Source organism: Lepisma saccharinum, chromosome 6 (genome assembly GCF_977018435.1).
Source record: "Lepisma saccharinum chromosome 6, izLepSacc3.1, whole genome shotgun sequence".
NCBI classification, from domain to species: domain Eukaryota; kingdom Metazoa; phylum Arthropoda; class Insecta; order Zygentoma; family Lepismatidae; genus Lepisma; species Lepisma saccharinum.
The window spans coordinates 38,402,542-38,424,111 of NC_139234.1; the positions used below are offsets into that span (position 1 = coordinate 38,402,542).

At 36.6% G+C, this 21,570-nt stretch overlaps 1 protein-coding gene across 7 annotated transcripts in view; it reads left to right on the plus strand.

Annotated features, from left to right (window-relative positions):
- The window catches only part of lap (phosphatidylinositol-binding clathrin assembly protein lap), a 141,014-nt gene that overhangs the window by 58,068 nt on the left and 61,376 nt on the right, over positions 1-21,570 (plus strand). For 6 of the 7 annotated variants that reach the window (XM_083123793.1, XM_083123798.1, XM_083123797.1 and 3 more), the window contains exons 2-4: positions 5,236-5,378; positions 12,198-12,273; positions 13,022-13,033. In XM_083123793.1, the coding sequence (XP_082979919.1) occupies positions 5,236-5,378; positions 12,198-12,273; positions 13,022-13,033 (231 nt within the window). The remainder of the gene's footprint in view (positions 1-5,235; positions 5,379-12,197; positions 12,274-13,021; positions 13,034-21,570) is intronic. The other variant, XM_083123794.1, reaches the window with a different exon arrangement.

Genomic DNA, 21,570 nt, shown 5'->3' on the forward strand with positions numbered 1-21,570 from the left:
TTCAGTATTTTTAAAAAGGAAAATAGGATATCTTCCAAGCTTGTTTCGTTCACTTCTTTATCTTCAATACATATGGTGTTTGGTGGGGGAAAGGGGTGGATTAAGGGACAAATGGAAAATGTTTTTTCCCCTCACTTTCACAAAAATATGAGTTGCGTATTAAAATTTTCATGCTTAATATTTTAAATTTTTCTTTCACCAAAGACTGTACCCCGTCGCTGGGGGAAATTTCCCAACATGTTGCAACACTGGTCTGGAAACTCTTCGCGGCACAGTAAGCTACATGGGCGTATCCTCTCCGAAAGACACATGGGATATCCCACGGTGTGTTTCGGAGGACCGTAGTATGCGACAAGCTCAATCCACCACTACCATTCGCTTTCCTACATAAGTTACCAAATTTCGAACTCTGTTTGAGTCGCACACCATCATGATTATTTTTCTTTTCGATACGCGGCCGGGTTTTGGCAATATCACCCTCTGTTTTTGATACTGTTTAGCTGCGCTTGAAGATAACGGTTCTATCATTGTTCTTGCGGATGTGTCGAATAAACACAGTTGAGTTAAATTGAGTTCATCACCCGTTACAGGTATAAACTTGTCTGCTTCAGCTGCCCAGTGTGTATTGCCTTCGGGTGTCTGGGTGAAGTAGGTGGGGGAAATCGTTCAACCTTGCAAGGCAGGCATACAAGGAAGTTGTGCGACTTTCTGCTGAATATATGGAGGGCATGTTATATGCGACCTCAAATGTTTGATTTTTCTCGAATTGAGTGGAAATAGAAAATTTCCTCAATACGATAGAAAATACTCAGTCCATGTTGTGTCGTTTTCTTTCTAATTTTGGCTAATCGCGACGGTGAGGATGAGTGATATGAAACTGATAGACCACAAAAAATGCCTATGCACACATCGGAAATTGAACCCGCGAACTCCGGCGGACCTCCTCTAGTGTCATTTTCCATACTTACTCGTATTCTTAATGACTACATTACAGTGTCATTTGCAATCCAAATCTTGTTTAAGTTTGACACACAATTCTTTTAACCGTAGGCGTAACTTCGCGGGGACAAGGGGGCATTCCCCCCTCCCCCCTATTTTGATTCATTAACATTTTCAAGATATTGGTATTTTTGTTGCCGGTCTCAACCGATACTTTCCACATTTTGATATTTCACGGACTCTGCAAAAATGCCACGGGACACTTTCACGGAGCCTATAAGTATCCTGAAAATTATGCAAAATGCGAAGTTTCTCTTTGTTTTCCACCAGTTTTCAAGCAAAACTCATGGTAAATTGATTCATATAATACGAGTGTAATACTTAACACACACAAATTAATCAATATTTTGAACAATTTTTGGTGAGTGTATATGTATCGGTTCAGCCCTAAACGTAACAGTTTTTCAAATATAATCTTTTTTTTGAAGACAATATGCAGAGCAGCCTCTCAAAATCAGCTCCACACCACAAGGTGTCAGATCGTGGTCTTGCCTGCTAGAGGCAGCTGATTATAAAATAAAATATTCGTGGACATGGTGGTCAAATGAAATTATGTAGTGACAAAATTAAAAATTTATTAGGCCTCTTGCATACTCATGGCCGTAGGCAGGAAAAAAATTCGGGGGTTCACTCATAATTGTTCCCATGTGCGTCGCAAGAAATTTGAATAATAGAAATAATACCAATAATAATTATTAAACAATAATAATTAAAATTTCATAATACGAGTAAAAAACTATTTTTCCAAATGTATTATTATTATTATTATTGCCGACTGTTTTTATTATTATTTTTTGTAAGTTTCATGCTGTGTGTACTGAAATGCACGGTTATTATATTTTGTTATTAAATTTTAGATACCTTTAGGAAAAAGCTTTAAGAGTAAGAGAAATTTTAGTCATAAAGTTTGTTGTTTGACCATTCACAAAACAATTTTTTTGGAATTTTGAAAACTGTGGAATCAGGCATTCTTTGGATTAAATAGTAAAACATAACCAAGTGACTGTATTGTAACCTCAATTTTTCGATCTAACGCTGTTTTTTCATTATTCTGTTCGAATACTAACTAACTGGACTTTATTTCCGTTATTAACAACAAAACTAACAAACGTTCTGCTATTTTATAACAATGTCAATTTGGGGTCGGGGGGGGGGGGGGAGGGTTTCTATGGACAAATTCGATCCCACTTTCCGATGCTCATATTGTTCCTATGCTTACCAAACAGCATTATATAAAACCATTATGCACTATACAAGTATGTATTTTATAGGACTGCATATAGGTTAAATGTATGTACTATATCAACCGCTGGGTGAAGGATAGTGAATGTAAGGTGCTACGAAGCTGGATACCCCAGGTTTAAACTCTTATCAAGGGGGATTTAAATGCATGTCGAACAGGGAATTACAAAGTTGGAACGGGAATTTTGGTAAAAAAATAAAACATTCAAATGCTAACCAAGGCAAATTTATTGCATAAAAAATATACACTAAAAACGTAGCGTTTCCACCCTCGAACAGGATGTTCTTAAGACAGAGATTCACAATAAATTGAAAGAGATCTTTGTCTGAAGAACACCCTGTCAGAGGGTGGAAATGTTAACGTTTTTAGTGTGTGTTTTTTATGCAATAAATTTGCCTTGCTCAGCATTTGAATGTTTTATTAACATGGAAACAAAGTTTAACAGTGTTAGCATTGGGAATTTTGGAACAATCACAAGCGAATTTTCAGTCAGATCCAGGAACAGCACTGGAAAGGGGACAGCAGAAGTGAAAATGAAGGGGTTGTAGGTGAGCTACAAGAATTAAACCAGTTCCCCTTAAATGTCATAATTCAAAATGTTTGAAAATTCTAGATCAATCATTTCAGCATTGTCTCCCTGTCGTATTTTTGTAAAACTGAGAATAAATGTTTGAAAATGTGTTACAAATTTTGGTTTCTGAACTTCCATTAATCCAATATGCCAGAAGTTTCAGGGGGGGGGGGGGGGGTTCAACCCTAAACCAGACCCCCCTCTTAATACGGCCATGTGCATATTAATATAAAATTGGTAATTTGATTGTGTATATTCATAGAGTTAGGTGGATCAAAGACAGATGGGTCTTGGGAGAATCACCAGGCCACTGTGTTTGGAGAAGGTATGAAAATAAGGGAGAGGGATTGTCTAGGGAAGGGGTTGCTAGAAACTTTTCTTCGGTCCTCTCTACTTGCATAACTTGATGGGTGTCCTACATTTTTTGTAGGTCAACACTCCCCTTGAATTTATAATGTTGAAATACATAGTATTCGGAAATTTACAAGCAGGAACATGTATGAATAAGATAAGTAAGGTGAGGTACCCCCCCCCCCCAAATGTTCACATGAGGTTGTGAAAGTGGGACCATGTTCACAATGCCAACTACTTGTGAATGTGATGGGACCACAATCATGCTCCATTTGCTTTTAATCCCCACCCTCCTCCCAAGGTTGCCCCCAGGTACAGCGCCTTGAATAATGTAGTGTGGAAAACGACCCAAGAAACTGGTTCCCCAGACGGATGAGAAACACAAATGGCAGTGCGATCAATGTCGGTGCTAATTTTCTTATGAAAGTAATTCAGCTTTGTTAATTTTTGGAATATATTATGTAGATTTGTTTGTCTTGAAAGGCGGTACGTTAATTGATGGAAAAAGTTATATTTGTGGAGTGATTTGCAGTCACGAAATGACATTAATTTGGAAAGAGAAGTAAAATAAAATTAATAAATAAATAGCATGCGTAACTCAAGAAGAAACATCGCAAAGTGATTCCGGATGTCAGGTGTTGGATTGTGTACTAGAGTTTTATTTCTCTATGTTATTAGAATATAAATAGTATCCCCAGATATTTCATACCGAGGCGACAAACCACAAGTGTCGCTTGGTGAAATCCTCAAGCGATAAGTGTTGCGTGCTCCTTGTCGCTTTGGTGCGCAATCTCCCTAAAGCAAGACACTCATTGAATCGCGCATGCGCGAACAACAAACCACTGCAACATGTTGCAAGCTATTGAGGAAATGGCCCAGTTTGAGCGAAGCACAAGCGACACGTGTGACTTATCGTGTTACCTAGATCTGTTGTTGTAATCTGCGGTTTTTCGTGTCGCCTATCTGTTGTTCGCACAATTAGCAGCGAACGCTTGCCAATAGAGTGAAGGCACCATGTCGCTTGTCACTTAGTTGGGAACTCCCCCTGTAGCACGCCGCTTCGGTCTGAGCACCCTTCCTTTAAGGAGCTTTCCGACCGAAGTAGCACGCGAATATGCCATATGAACGTGTCGTTTGCTGTTTGGACCCTCATGTACAATGAATGCTATTTTACAGTCTGGAAGTGTGTGTCACTAGTGTGACAGTGTGAACATCCCATGTCGCTTGTCCCATTGGTTTGAAAGTTTCCTTACACTCATGTCGATGGCACTAAGAAAGTTTTGTGGGGTTCCCCTTGTAGTTTCATGCAATCATCATCAGCATTGCCGCGATTAGTTTAAAGCGGAAGAAAAGAGACAGTAAATATCAAAAATACAAATGCGTCAGTGTGTATATCTTTAAAAGAAATGATGAAGAGGATAATAATAATGAACCTAATTCATACACAAAAATTTAGTTCCCAAGAGCATTCCATGCGTATTTTTTCTCCCGTATTATTAACGAAAGTATGACAATAACAGGACGTGGTCGACTGTCTAGAATGTTCGTTAATATCTTCGCAACCACTGTACCAAATATCATAGCAATTATCACATTCATAGAAATACTTCATGTAAAAGAATCAGACGTTGCAGCGAAAACTCCATTTACTTCCATTATAAGCAGTCCCAACACCAAGCACCGGGGTCAACACCAGCACCTCTAGCGGATCATTTTCGAGTGGAACCAGCCAGAGCGCGCAGAACTGTGCCGTTTTCCACACTACGTTATTCAAGGCGCTGTACCCCCAGGTAATGAGAGGCTGGGTGAACCTTAGTCACTTCTGTGCATGAACATTGTCGGAAAAATTCCTGCCTGAGATCACCCACCCTGGGAATTGAACCCAGAACTATTGCATGGCAGCCAAATACCATACTAACTGCTGCTTGTGTATAAATAAGTATACATATAATTTTCAATATCTATGCATTTTAACTTGTGTTAATTTGTTTAGAATTTGTGTTTTATTGTATTACTTGACTGTCATGTGCTGTGCCATACAAATATTCATTGGAATTGTTATTTTTTCCAGATTTACTACATTGTACGAATGAGCCTAATGTGTCAATTCCTCAACTGGCCAACTTACTTATTGAAAGGACACAACATACAAATTGGGTCGTTGTATATAAGGCTCTTATAACTGTCCATCACTTACTATGTTATGGAAATGAAGTAAGTACATAATCATAAGGGATGATATACACTACCGACAAAAAGTTTAAGACCACCAGGAAAAAGTGCCAAAAATCAGTAGAAATGAATGTATTTCGTAATTAATGTACAAGAAACAGATGTAAGAATCTGCTTGGCAATGTACAAACATAGGTAGATCCACTATACATACTAATGTCACCTCATATTTTGCTTTCATCATTATGTCCGGCATGGGCCTTAATGACAGCAGCGCAAGCACGTGGCATGCGCTCCAATAGTTTGTCGAGATAGGATCGTTGAATGTTACGCCAGGCATCGTTGATGAATTCCCATAGCTGTTGAGTGTTGCTGGGTAACTTCTTCCTGATGTCCCTATCGATTTGGTCCCATAGCAGTTCGATTGGTGAAAGATCAGCAGACTGTGGTGGCCACGTCATGAGAACTAATGCCCCTGCTGTTGCCTTGCGTTCCAAATACCGCGTGCACTATTTGGATGTATGTTTGGGATCATTATCTTGTTGAAAAATAAGCCCATTACCAACAAGACAACGACCAGAGGGGATGGCATGGTGCACCAATATCTGATGATACCCTTCTTATACCAATGTTCCCTGAATTTTATGAAGGTCCCCCATCTGGTTTCTGGCAAAACATCCCGAAACCATTACACTTCCACCCCCATGTTTCACTGTGGGAACAAGACCCTCTTCTTTCATTCTCTCGCCGACCTTTCGACGCACAAAGTTTCGCCTATTGCTGCCAAATAATTCATATTTGGCTTCGTCGGTCCAGAGTGCCCATTTCCAGTTATCCACAGTCCAACCTTGGTGCATTTTAGCCCAGGCCAATCGTTTCGTCTTGTTCACACGTCGTAACAATGTCTTTCTAGCAGCTACTCTGCCATGCAGCCCTTCTTCACGCAACCTATTCTTCATCGTTGACACAGGTACAGGCGTCGCTCTGCTGTTATTCAGGGAAGCAGCGATTACTGCTGCTGTTAGGCGCCTGTTCCGTTTGCTAGTTACTGTAATATATCTATCGTCAGCTGCAGACGTTACACGAGCTCTTCCACTACGTGCACGGTCAGCACGACTGTTGGTTTTACGGTATCTGTCCAATGCACAATGAACAACAGTCTTGGAAATATTCAGTTTTCTTGCTATTTCGCGTTCCAAATAACCTTCATTTTTCAGTGCACATATCACAGCATGCTTTTCAACCGAAATGGCCTGTTCCCCACGATGACGGGCCATTTCACACAGCTCCACTTACCTTGCACACCTCACACACAATAATGGGCTCGCAATGTCGCTTGCATGAACAGCAACTGACCCTGAGCCACTGATAAGGATGTGCATGAGGCTGGCTACCATACTGACCGGTTTCACGCACACAGTTGCAATGTTGCCAGCTTCAGCAACGTTTTTGTCACTTTCCATTTTGTCAACCACATGCTACACATTCGGAAAAAAAATTGTTTCGCGTCTTGCTATGTTCAAACTAGACTACATTGCATTTTCCATGTGTATTATCGTCACGTCTTTCTTGGACAGGAACCGTTGGTTCCATACGACACTCCATACTGATTTTTAGCCGTTTTTCATGGTGGTCTTAAACTTTTTGTCGGTAGTGTACTTTGAATGTAACTTCCACATGTATCAATATTTACTTTTCAGAAGGGCAGTCATACATATGCCATTTTTATATATGGGCTAATTGTAAATGATATGTCTGGTTTCAACTAGCCATACATTTTGAGTTTGCAATGTCAGTGGTGAGTGTTATGTAAGGAAAAACTCTTTAAATTTCAAACCTTATATAGACTGTGACTTCCCTTAGTAACACAATGCAATATTAAAATGATAGTTTGTCTCCCACAGTAAGTACATGCAAGCTGCATGTTGGGAATTAAAGTGTCAGCACACTCATCTGGTGGAGTGACATGAATTTTTATAAGTGTTTGTTTATGTCAGTTTATCACTTGACACCTTGACATTGTGAATGCAAAATATATGGTCATTTGAAATTCGATGGATAATTTTGAATTAATAATTTACATGTTACTGCCACTAAGAAGAAATATTCTGGAATACGTTAGATGCTCTGTTCCATATTTGAATGTATTTCAACAAAATTGATATAAATATCTACCTTATGTGAAAATGTACCCCCACGTCTTTAAGAAGCTTTGGAATGTTTCTACAAAGTAAATTTTCAAAAAATTCCGTAATCTTGATAAAATACTGTAGTACCCAAAGTCTGAAAGAATAATAATAAATGTGATCAGGTTTTATTCTAGAACATTTAAGTAAATATTTGTGCGATTTTCTGTTTCTGTTGTCTAGATATCTATAATGGAAAAAAAAAATGTTTACAGTGCGCAATATTATTGTTAATAAAAATGGGATTGTTCCTCAGTTAAAGGGATATATTGTTTAAGGCTCGACTGGACCTTTGGCAGCCGAAAGGGCGATTTTTTTCAAATTTTCCTCTCTATTCGAAAAACCTTTGATATTCCAAAATATGAAAAATTATGAGGGACGTTCCGAAAGTAAGTTTTGTCAATTTTTTTTCACAGGGAAACTTTATTACAAACAGAAGAATACAATGTCATAACAAAATACAATCTTTTGGCTATTTTTCCACATAGTCGCCACCGACATTGATACATTTGTCGTACCGTGAAATCAATTTAAAAGAAACCTCCTGGTAAAAATCTGTGGCCAGCGATTTAAGGAAGTTCTTCACAGCCTGTTGCACCTCTTTGTTGCTTCCGAAGTGACATCCCGATAGTGCTGACTTCAACGCAGGAAAAAGGTGGGAATGTGTGGAATGGCGGCTTCAGTTTGCGTAGTGTGTGGCAATAGGGTGCCGCATTGACGGTCCCTGTAGATAGGTAATCAAACAAAATTACACCCTTCGCATCTCAAAACACTGTCAGCATAATATTCCAAGCAGAGTGTGACACTGAATATTTTTTTTTTCGGAAAGGGCGAGCTGGGACGTTTCCATGTCATTGAGGCAGACTTGCTCTCTGGGATAAAGTTGTGCACCCATGTCTCATCGGCTGTGATGATCCTGAACAGGAAGTCATTGCCCTCAAGCTCATACTGCATCAAGTGTTCGAGGCTTATCATTCTTGCAGTCTTGTACACAGTTACGTGCCTGTTGGCTAAACACCATTTCCTGTACTCTGTCGATGTTTGTTGCAGTCGTGAAAGTGGAGGGACGCCCAGAGTGGTCTTCATCTTCCACACTCTGGCTTCTTTCATTGAACACTGAACACCAGCACCAAACTATCTGACGGGACATGACGTTGTCTCCATAGACGCTCTGTAGGCGTAGATGAATATCTGAAACACTAGTCCCACATGCTCATTATAGCGCACGACAGCACACACTTCCCTTTGTGACGTTTCCAGCACACATCTTTCTGCCATACTGGTTTGCACTCGAATGAGCTCGTGCATGTTCATCTGCAGTTTCTCTATTCTCCGGCATTCTGCGCATGTGCCATCGCTCCTCCCATCATGAATTCAGGAAAGATTATATTTTGTTATGATAATGTTTTTCCTCCCTTTGTAATACAGCTTGCCTGTGAAAAAAAATGACGAAACTGACTTTCGGCATGTCCCTCGTACACACGCTTAGAATTCCATCTAGAGAATTGATGTGAATTTTCATGTAGCGTGCTTTCACTGTTATCTAGATATTATCAGTAATTTTAATAGACTTATGTAATCGCGAAACTTTTGAGAATATCTAGATAACAGCGAAAGAACACTACATGTCATGTCAGTGCTCTAGAAGGAATTCTAAGTGTATGCAATTTTTCATGTTTTGAAATATCAAAGAGGTTTTTCAAATGAAGAGGAAAATTTGAAAAAATTCGCCCTTACGGCTGCCAAAGGCCCAGTCAAGCCTTAAGTAAAAGCTGCTATCTATAATGGATATATACAACCGTGAAAGCCAAACACACAAAGATTCACTTAAATGTTCTCAAATAAATTGTATCATTCATTTTACAGTGCTTTTCTACTGTGGAATACATTCACATGTATATATAATTGAACCAAAAAGACAGAACTGAGATATCATCTGTAGTTTTTGAGAAGTCCTATGATTCATGATCATGTCTTAGTCATGAAAAGCCATGTGATGCTTTGTGAGCATTCCAGGAAGTGGATTTTATATTTGTAACTACATTGCAGTATTTTGCGTGTCTCAAAGGTCAGATAATTGTGAAAAGCCAGTTGTACCAAAACATTGTTCTAACAACTGCATTGACACATTCTTTAATGTATGTTCATAATCAAAATAAATATATTTTGCTATTGCTGATAAAACAGAAATGCAGAAAGCAAAGAAGTGATACCATGCAACAGATTTGATCTGTTGTAACCATTATATGAATTTGAAATTATTATTATCGATACTTCAACCTTGAAATTTATAAATTTATTATCAATACTTCATCATTGAAATTTATAAAATTAAAATTAATGCTCGAAAAACCTTGATTTGTATGTGAATTTTGTTTTGATACTTGAATGGTGATCCTGATACGGATTCTGACATCAATCTTCATTGTTTTTAATAATTAAACAAAACATTGGAATCTCAATTATATTTGTTACTATAATCATTATTTATATAATATGCCACTTCAAAAAATGACTTTACAACTTTATAAACATGTGAAAATTTACTCAAAAACATTTGAGCATTGTTCAGTGTTTATTTTATGATAGAACATTCAAATTTGACTTGCATAATGTGCTGTAGTACCTGATTCTGTTACCACGAATGCCAATGACATTGCATTGCATGATGTCCAATGTGTGTTTACATTTTGTGAAACTAAATGTGTGATAACTATGCAATGAAATGTTAATATCCAGTATGGTAAAGATCCTGCTGGTAGACCTATCTTTTATGACATTGACATTTTGGTGATACTCATTGTTCTCTTCACCATAACAAAACCTCAGGATGCTCATATGTTCTTGATGCTACTGTGAATCAAGTGGAGGATAGATTTGTTCTTTCTTTAAAAAATCTACTCAGTGTGCATCTTGAGAGACTGCATTCCAATTCACAACTGTTGGGCACAGGAGAAAATTCTTCCACCTGAAATCATTCAGATTTACCACAGTGCAACAAATTATGGACACAAAAATCAAGGGTTCTGTTAGAAAGGGGTTAAAGCAAAACTGGATCATACAATCTTTAGTGATGTCAACATTTCATATCAGTTGGGAAGGTGAACATGCAAAACTGCTGAATTCTGCCAGCAAAATTCTGACACTTTTGTCAAATATACTTGTGACAGTCTTTTGTGCCCTTCTTTCTTTTCAAAAAAGAATCATCGCCATAATAATGTACCTGGATGTGTTGGGAAATTGTCGTATTCCACACATAGGTGACAAAGACAAATTACTTCAAGTAGGGTGGGTGGCACACCACTGTATTCAAAGTCCCACGATTTCGTCAATAACCAATTGCCATGTCTGTGGAGGTTGAGCTGGGCTAATTTTTCGCCTTGTTCTCCAGATTTGACATCCCTCGACTTTTGCCTTTTGAAGTTTGATTAACAGTGTGCATCCCACCCTTACTGGCTAATTTTGCACAAAGATCAATTCACTTGGTAGTTCAAGTGGCACCAGATATGCTGCAGCATATGCTGAAATTGCCATCACTAATGGCAGTCATGTTGGACCAAAATGACTATTTCAGACAAAACTGATGTATTTTGGTACAAAATGACACATCTGTCAATTACCTTGTTGTCTTTCATAAGTTGTTGTGTACTTACAAAATTATAAAGTCCTTTTTGAAGCAGCTGTGTGTACATACACAGTGCGGCAATTTGAAATTTGGACTGGGGCTGTAAAATATAAACAAGTGTTCATAGAATGTTACTTACATGGGATTATTCAAAGTAGGATGCTCCTACATCCCACCTTGCCTACCAGTGCATAGATGGATTGCTGGAATTCGTTTTGTGTAATCCTGTTTAAAATCCTCAACCTTTTTGATTGTTGGTACATCACCAAAGTAGCAAACTTTCAGTGCAGCTTTCAGTTTAGGAAATAAAAAATAATCACATAGAACCAGATCCGGTGAATAGGCAGGGTGTGACAACATACAGATTCCCTTTCAGGCCAAAAAGTCCTTCACAATCACAACCTTATGACTTGTGGCATTGTCATGAAACAGATGTCAGCTGCCATCATCCTGATACTCGGGTCTCTTACATGTTATTCTTTACATCAAATGTTTCAGATCCTCAAGATAAAATGCAGCAGAATCAGTCTTATCTGTAATTTCGGCCTTCACAATTTCTCATCCAATTCCAATGTTCTCACCATCCTTCCTGCACCCGGATACTTGTAGTCTTCAATTGACTCCCATCCTTCACTGAAACGTCTGTACCATTCAAATACACTCATACAGGATATACAATTGTCCTAGTGCACTTGCTGCAACATGTGAAATGTTTTTTTTTTTAGCAGTTTTACTCAGGCACACACAAGACTTGATGTTTTGCTCTTTGTTCAATGTTAAAATTACAACACACTCTCATGAATCGTGCCCACACTCAACAATTCCACATGCGTCAATGTTGCTCAAATCAACGAGGTCTGCATCTTGTTCGTGCGGCACCCCTCACTTGTTCGCACCACAGAACACTTGCACAGTGGCACCACATACCGAGAAAAAAAAATCAGTCCCGGTTTCAAATTGCCACACTGTGTATATATGCACATTTTATCATTCAATATTGTGTTGTTTTCTGAACAGTTCATTGTCATTACTTGTGCATTCTAATTTCAGCGATTTACACAGTACTTAGCATCCAGCAATAGCACCTTTCAATTGAGTAACTTCTTAGACAAAAGTGGAGTTCAAGGTAAGCAATATATAAATTTCAATTGTACATTAGTTAAGTTAGTGTTGTTATTGAATTAACTTTTGATAGTTTGAAATTTGCCAGTAGTTAATATCTATATCCAGCAACGGAAAAGGATTTTTTGTGTAAAATGTTATAAAATGCAATGAGATGAATTGTAGTAAGTGTTTAATATTGAAATGTGTGAGCTCTTTTGAAAGTTATTACATTTTCATATGACGTCATTAATTTAATTGAACTGTCCTATTTTGTAATTTAATTGCAGTTTTTTGTAACTGCGAAGCTTAAGAAAAGATTTGATTTACAATGGGTAGATAAGTAGGCAGTGTCTTGAAAATATACTGAACCTTCTACCAATTATATCACATATTTTTTATTGTATGCATTAAGTTCACTAATAATTATGACAGTTGTTTCTACCTTTATGAATTACTTCATTCTATAAAGGAAATATAATTTGAATTAATGTGACTCAGCACAAATTACATTACCTAACCATAATCAAATATTTATTTAATAACGCATGTTACATAAAAAATATGTTACTAAAAATTTGTAAAGTAATATGTATGACATAATTCAATATGTTTCAAAAATTGTTGTTGCTTATTTTGAAATTGTGATTTTTCAAACATTCTGAGAATATACATGCGTTCAGCTGTAAACCACGGATAAATATTTGCAATGCTTATATGAAATTAAAGATTATTTTCACTGATCTTTTTCCCCTCGTTTTCTTATATAATAGGTGCTCGTGTGGGTAAGTACAATTTTTATGGGAAAATGCTTACCTAGAGCATGTTCTTAACAGGCTGCATTTTTATAATTTCACTTGCTTTTGCAATAGCTGTAGTAATATGCATGTTGTATCGGTAACATTTAATTAGTTGGTTCTCTTTATTATTTGAATGTACAAGAAGCTATTTGTAAACGTCTCTTTGTGTGCAGTCAGTCGGAAAACTCCAGTTGGTGCTTGTACACGACAACAAGGAGAATGTATTTGGGTTTATATATGTGCAGTTTTCTTGTATTTAATTCAGTATTCAATGCAAGCATTATATTGTAAACTGTAGACATTTGCACCTTTACTTTCGGGATAAGATATTAGTTTCAGAACAAAGACCAAGTTTAGTAATTTTTTTATGTAGTTAAAGCAAGGAGAAACTATAATTTGAGGCATGAAAGATTATTGCCGATATCTAATTTTCTTTTTATAATTAATTTATTTAAGTACAGTAGCTTATTTTAGTCTCAGTTGTTGGAAGAATTGTAAATAATAATAATAATAGTTATAAAATGTGGAAGACAAACTATGTGGTTTCAAGAAAGCAAATATATAAATGTATAAACTTGCAGCCTATTTCTGGTGTGACGTAATACATGTGTACTGTGCTCAGTGATATGTTAAAGAATTGTTCTATGTTGTATTGATAAATGATTTTTTTTTAATGAGGATAAACTGTTTGGATTGTTTGAATGTTGCTCTAGATACACGAGTCGTTAACTTTCTAACATGCTAATAGTTTTAAAACAATAAAGAGCACAAATTATTAATGCCATCTCACAAAAACGCATGAGACAAGTCATGAGGCAGTGTTTTTAATGCATATGGTGCTCCTAGAAGGATACCTACAAATATTTGAGTAATTCCCTTGACCCCCACTGCAGAGGTGCAGTGAATTTCCAAAATACCACAATTTGACTTACCCTTTACATTTTGATGTCATGATTTGTAAAGTTTTGGATGATTTTTTAAGCAGTTTTAAATATATTGTCTCGAAATACAGTAGCAGTAGGACTGATGGCAGTGTTTTTGAATGCCCATTTGAAAGCCACTAAACAAACTGAAAAATATATTTCAAATGAAAGTTGTTTGAAATTGAGACCTATCAAATGAAATGTCACTCAACCTCCCTTTTCCCCAGATGGGCATCACATACCTTCAGACTTGCTCCATATATTTTTGTTAGACTGATTAATTTGTGCAATTTGTTATCAGCTAAATCTATTTGCCTGTAATAAAGTTCCAGCCCTATATATGCTAGAACAGAGAATTTTATATGCTAGAATAGATAATTTCACAAAATAGGTTAGGCAATTTCAGGAATTAAGTTTGAAAATATACAGGTTTTGTCAGTGTGGGTCTTTGTTGGGAATGATATATTTTGCCAGCATGTCTTTATATCTTTGGATTTATATTGGCAGAGGAGGTATCTTTCAGACTGATCAGAAATGCTACTTTCTTGTAAAGCTTCAATCAAGCCAAATAGTCAATAATGGTTACAATATAAATAATAATGCCTTGTGTCTAGCCATAATTGCATCAAACCTACATAAAAATCATTAAATGGAAGAAGGTTGGTTCAACATACTTTTTTTCTGCTTCGCCCATGATTATATTAATTTAACCACAATCATACTGGTCTTCTTACAAAATATGTCCACCCAATGCTGTTCTGATTTGTTTCTTGGGTTCTTTCATCCACTCCCTTATACTTTGTAACCTCACATTTCGTGTTGGTTATTGCATGAAACTTCATATACAGCTGGTACGTTAACCTGATACACTGATCAAAAAATTAGGGAAGCAAGTCAGAAACTGCATACACGACCCAGCAAACTGTGCAACTATGATTTATTTGCCCTTGCTGTAACAATCCACACTGGAGTGTGGACACTGCAGCATCAGGAGTAAGGTCTCAAGGCATGACTTTCGAAAAGTGATAAGACGTGAAACGAACCAGCCACACGGGCACACCAGTAGTGTGGTACTGACAGAGAATGCATGTGGGATTGTGTAGTAGAGTATTAATTTCGAGCAATTCCCCCACAGCACAGTTTTCAAGAAAATATCACGTGGAGATCCATTGAAAGGATGGAAATGGAACAGATGCAAATGCAGGTAGCAGAAGCTCTTGATGGGTCTCAAAGTGGCTAGGTCTGACCTCTTGCAACTCTTCAACTGTCCTGGAGGAGTGGTGAAGGCTTTCCACAAAATGGATAATCTTATTGGTTCCATGCCAAACCGATGTGCAGCAGTGTTAGCACTTCATGGAGAACACACACATTATTAGAGGCTGGTTTCTGGTGTGAACATCACTGTCTGTATCAACTTCTTCCACTGTGGTATACTCACCTGTAGTGTGTCGTATAATGTGTCACTTGGATAAACACCTTCTTGGGCTCTGCTGTAGCCGTAATTGTTCATAATGTAGCTGTATCTGTTGAGGGAAAGCCCAATACATGTAAATAAATCACTGTTGTCACACTTTCTGAGTCATTTATGCTGTTTCTGGCTTGCTCCCCTATTTTTTTAATTTTTTTTTTTTTTTGACCAGTGTATTTGGCACACAGGAAATATACTATGTAGAAATGTAGACTACCGCAAGTGGTTATACAGACCCATTTTTCTTGCTCTTCAAGTAAGCTACGTTGCCATCCCATCAGCAACCAAGTTGCCAATTCCTAAGAATTCAGGTTGCTAGCTTCAGAATCACCATCTGATTGAAATGAGTAAATTTATTCAGTTTCTAATAGGTTTTTCTTCTGTATTTTACTCTATAGGCTTCAGGCTCCACAAACAACCTAGCTAGCCTGGTATATACACTCCTGGTTAGCAGTACTCTCTTTTTTCAGAACAGAACTATGTGTGAAAAATGTTTAGATCTGATATGAATTTTTTAGTTGCCCAAGTGCATACAAAATGTTTGAAACATTTTTCACTCTATTATTCCATTAGAGTATGGAATCTACATTTAATCTTGACTGTTGCAACTGGTACTGGTACACATCACCACCCTCACCTTCCTCCCTTCAAAAAATAATCAGAACTTTCAAGATGGAAGTAGATAGTTGGGTTACACATTAGTATGAAGGTTGAAAGACAATTGTTAGCATTGTCTAAGTTAGCCGAAGTTTGTTGGTATTTTTGATCATAATAATTTATTTTCAAATTCTTCATTTTTGAAGAATTTTCTCTTGTGAATTTTTATTTGCTGATCGTTCAGCTAGGTATGATAATACAAACATCTGTCAGGATGTGCAGATTTTTGTTGAAATGCCACGTCAGTAAGACATGAATTTTTTAGATTGTATTGGAGCATGTTAGCCATCTTTCGACGGCTCCGAGCAAAATTAATAGAAAAACAAAGAAAAGTGTTTGATTTAAGCACATGATATTTTGTTATCCAGACCATAAATACTCATTTTTGTTACATGATTCTTCACAAAGTTTGAAGGATATTGTGATAGGGACACACAAGTACGGTGCTGATGGACACTGACAAATTTATTAGTCAAATGGAAAGAGAATAACTAGTCATCTAGTATTAATAGAATTAACTTATTTACTAACACCAGGCTTCACCATAGATTAATTTTTGTACTATGTTTTCATTGGTTGTAGATCTTATAATAGACTTTAACCTTAATTAACTATTCCCAAGACTTTAACCTTAATTAACTATTCCCATCACTATAATATTAACAGAAATCTTGTGGTCTAATGATAAAAGGTTAGGGAAGGATATAAAGCAAAAGTTACTGTGGTGAAGAGAATGGTCAATTACATGATTATTCTCTTTAGCATCTCACCTGATGGATTTTTGTCAAATGTATATTCAATTTATAGTAAGAGAGCATTGACATATTTTTTTTGGAAAGATGTGTGTGGTGGGTGTGTGCGTGTGCATGAATGGGTAGAGGTTTTAGTAAAATAAATAAAATGATTGTGCAAATGTTGAGCCAGTACGAGCAAGGTGTTGGTGAATAAAGAACTCAAGTCTGTGCTTAAACTATCATGGTGCTGCCTATTACATTATCGCAGGCAATAAAAGCACACGAGATGGAAACAAGGTGCAGATAACAATTCTTTGCTGCCATCATGTACACATTCTCTGAGTCAATAGGGTGAGGGCAGGGAAGGTTCTTTGGATGCGCTATCTTGACCTGAGTATGTTGACCTGATGGAAATGATGTTTGTACATTTAATTTTCATTCCATGTGCTTGTATCGGCTGGTATGTTTTAATGGGCAGGATCATAGGTTAGCTTTATATGTACTCTGAATGAAATTTTCATTGCTAATTAATTCTTAAAGAAAAAGAGGAACAGTGTAAGTAGATTAGCAAGTGATTTATATTTATGGTGTTGAAAATATGGCTTTTTAGGCAGGGGTTATTGGTAGTGCTTATGTATGTTATTTTTATAAGTTACCGTACTGCATCGTTGCTGTTTAAACGTGCTTGTTTCACATGTACTGTAGGTTAGCTTATTTTCTTTCATTTGTAAGAATTTCGTTCATGTGTATATTGTACTTGTATCAATTTTTGCTTTAACCAGAAGTTTTGGATGAGCACTGTCAGCCTTGTCATTGGTAAATGTAAAAAAGCTATTCAGACATGATATGCAACTAAATTCGTTTTCATACTGTATGCTTTAATCCAAATTAGAATAAATACTAGAGATTTTTCCTAGTGGCGAATGATGGAGGTTCTCTTAGAATATTGACCAAGTGAGTTCTGATAGGCTTCCGAGCTTTTGAAAGCTTCAGCTTCATTCTCTGAAGGTGAGTGACGTTAGCTCTCCAAAGCTAAGAAAACCTATTCTCAATTGAACTGGTCAATGTCTTGAGAATCTCTTCTTCCAATAAGAGTTCCGTAAGTTCTTGTCAGTAATTTGATATTAGATACTTCTGTACTTGGAGGACAAGAGTTCACCATTGTGCTTTGCAAGAATAAACATTGCACTAGATGAATTACCAATCACTATTCTAGACAATAACATTTTTGTGTGAAAAACTAAGTAGTATTATCACAGGTGATAACAATTAGTATTTCTATCTTCCCTTGGGCATGAACATATCCATGCTCAGTCTGTTTCTCAATTTATTCTGTACAATAATTCAGTTGCACTCACTAAAAGATGTAATGAAGAAAAAAAAAGTATGACAAGTTTTGGTTGCATTACGTGACTGTGGAAGTTGGTAAATTTAATTTGTGTGAAGTAGTTAATTGTAATCTGCATTTTTTTGGTTTATTGTTCGCTTCAGGGTTAAGTTGTTTGCCGTACTAACATGCACTAAGCTTTGAAAATAAAGTGTGCACTGCAGGTTAAGCATATAGCTGCTTTTTGCTACAGTAGTTTAGTTAATTCTTCACTTGCTAAGAATAATTTTTGTTAATCTATGGGATGTTTTGTAGCTTAATTGTAAATATGTATAAACAAATTAATTATTTAGATGTATAGCAAAATCCTGAATTTTGTTTGAATCATGATTAATATTAATGTATGAAAAAGTGAATTTTGTAACTAAAATTTACACAATAGAAAATGTAGATAGCCACTACAGTAAACACACTTTCCTGATTCATATTACAATATTTAAAATTTTGAAAAGTTTTAAATCCCATTTCAATTCTGGCATATGCTGAAAGTATTTTATCAGTCTATAATTCAGTCAAGACATCTCGAGGTAAGGAATATTCTGCGTACAGTGTAGGCATTTTATGTGATGCAATCTGCAGTAGAATACCATAAAATGTTGGAGGAAGAGGTGATAGATATACTGATGTAAATGAGCTTGCAGCATGCTTTGTATTATTGTTTTAGCAAACCTTTTAATGCATTAACATTCAGAACCAGGAAGGTGTTTCATTGTTTCAACAAATGAACTTAGTGATGTGGTGGTGGAATCAGTGTGTGTTGTCCTTACTGTAGTAATTTAAATTGAAAGCATTGCATGCTGCTTAGTATAAAAATGTTAGTGAGTGAATGGAAGTAGGTTGCATCCATAAGCTATTCTTCAGGTAGGGCTTGGATGTAACATAAGTAAAAGTTTTCCCAAGCTTGCGTAATGATGAAGCATTTGTCCCTTTTTTATCTGTTGGATGGGGTGGGAGTTGTTAGAGCATAATATTGACTCCCAACCGAAAAGAGCCTGAAAGATTTGTTTTAAAACTATCACATTACCAAAGAATAGAGCCGGCCCTCATGGCAGAGTGGTCAGCACATCATGCTACGATGGCAGGGGTCCCAGGTTTGAATCCCGGCCTGGGCATGGATGTTTGTGAGTGTCCATTCATCAATTTCATTACATCATCACTCATCCCCATCTTCACAAATTAGCCAAAAAGTGGCACAAGAAGCGAAGTAAAATGAAGCAAATCAATCGATCAACCAAAGAATAGACTGAATACTAATGGATGCTATCAAATAGGGACTTCAAGTATATCATTGCTATACGGAAAACTCTGGATGTAGTGAACTCAGTTGTAGTGAACATTTGCCTATAATGAACCTAAATCAAGTACCGACCGAGATTTGGTTTATAGTGAACTTCAAAATCATTGTTAACGTCACAAGTACAGTAGAGTACTTCAGTCTTCCTTATGTTAACTTGAAGAAACTGGTTTCCTACCTGATTTTGTTTTGGAAGCATGCTGAGGGACTGAAATGTAAGGGAGGATGCAGATGGCTGGGGTTGTGACTCATGGTGAGGATGAAACACTTGTTGTGTGCTCTTCAGCTAAATTCAATATATAGGGTGATTCATAATCCCCTCTGAGGTTCTGAATGTTTATACAGCAAAAAGGTGCATATCAGTACAGAAAGACTCTCTCCAAGTTTTGTATGTACCTTACAGGTGCTATGGTGCACATGACCAAGTCACAACTGACACATTTAGCAGATTCTAAGATGCAGAACACTTTCAACAGTGCACACCATGTTTGCATTATACTGGCACCTAGCGGCTACATCTAAAATTATGTGATGGGGCCCACAAGTGTAAACTTTGAGAGATTTGGTTGTACTGATATGCAACTTTTTGCTGTATGGGTTATAGTTCTTGCACTATAATTGTTCGAAACCCCAGAGGGAATTATGAATCACCCTGTAATTGTCATGCGTACAACATATGCAAGTCACAAGAATTTTCCCAAGGAAAAGATTTTAATAGTTCCTTACATCAGAAAGCTGTGATTTGGGATATTTTGTGTTAAATTTGAGAAAATGCTTATCTTTCCAAATGCAGGACAAATTTGTTTTATGCATTTACACACACTGTAATTTTGTTACGTGCATGGCTAGTTCTTATATTTTAGGAAGAAAACTTTTTTTTTTTTAAGTTATTGCAATTCTTCATGTTGTGTTCGTCTTGTATTAATGTTACAAACGACATGCTTTGTGACAACGTAATTTCGACAAGGATCTATCTGTAGCATGCAGGTATATTTTTAATGTTGAATAATATTTACAAATTAAAGCATGCGAGTCCAGTATATCTGTTACCTAGGAAAAAGTTTGATACTATTATAGAATTGGTGAAAATTGTCTAAGGGAATATATGAAAGGATAGGAGTAGAATACTAACTGTAGTATTTCCTGTTGCTTCAAAAGTCAGAACAGAAGGTAAGCGTCAATTTATATTAAACATATGCCGTAGATAAGTTTCTAATCTAATGTTCTTTCGTAATCATTGATTATCATATGGATTGTAAAACCTTGTTTCTAAAGTAATTTAACGTTCAAACAACATTCATATTATTTCCTGGCATAGAAAATATGCAAGAGTTACATGGTTTTGAGCAGTTATGGAATTCTAATTTAGAGCATTTAGTTTTTTGCTAAATGTGAAAGAAGCGATGAAAGGTAAATCACCATACTATTGCTCCCATTTTATGTTAGGGATGTGACATTATTCTCGATATCAACCGATAAAGGTCTTTTGATAAAATTACAGATTTGATATTTCTAAAAATAATTTAGTGCAAGATTCTGTGATTTTATTATTTTATGTAGATAGTGGTACAATTCATACATACATTCTGGTTTTGTGAAATACAGTAAATGTCTACGCAGTTATTTCTTAGGGCAAACCCTATTTCGGTCATGTGGTTACATAAAGTGAATGAACAATTCATGGAACATTTCTAATTTTTATCAGATGGATAGAAAATAAGTTATTGATATTCGTAAATTTTGATGATGAATTAGTCTCATCTGCCATGATTAAACTCAGAAATGCAGATGCCTTTTGAGTACAGATATGCAGTAACTGTTTTATTAGCATTTCTTAGAGTGTACTGCAACACATTCATAACTGCACAAGCTGCCTCTTGTGGATAGTTTTCCAAGGTATGCACCAAATAGTTGTGTGGAAAATTTAGTTTGTGCGACTATATCAATGTACGTTGAGATTCTCTTGGGATATCAGCTAGATCAGTTCCAGATGTTCTTCCAAGAACTGATGCCACTTGTGCAGAGATGTAAGCAAGTCCAGTTTTTATGTAGTTGGCAT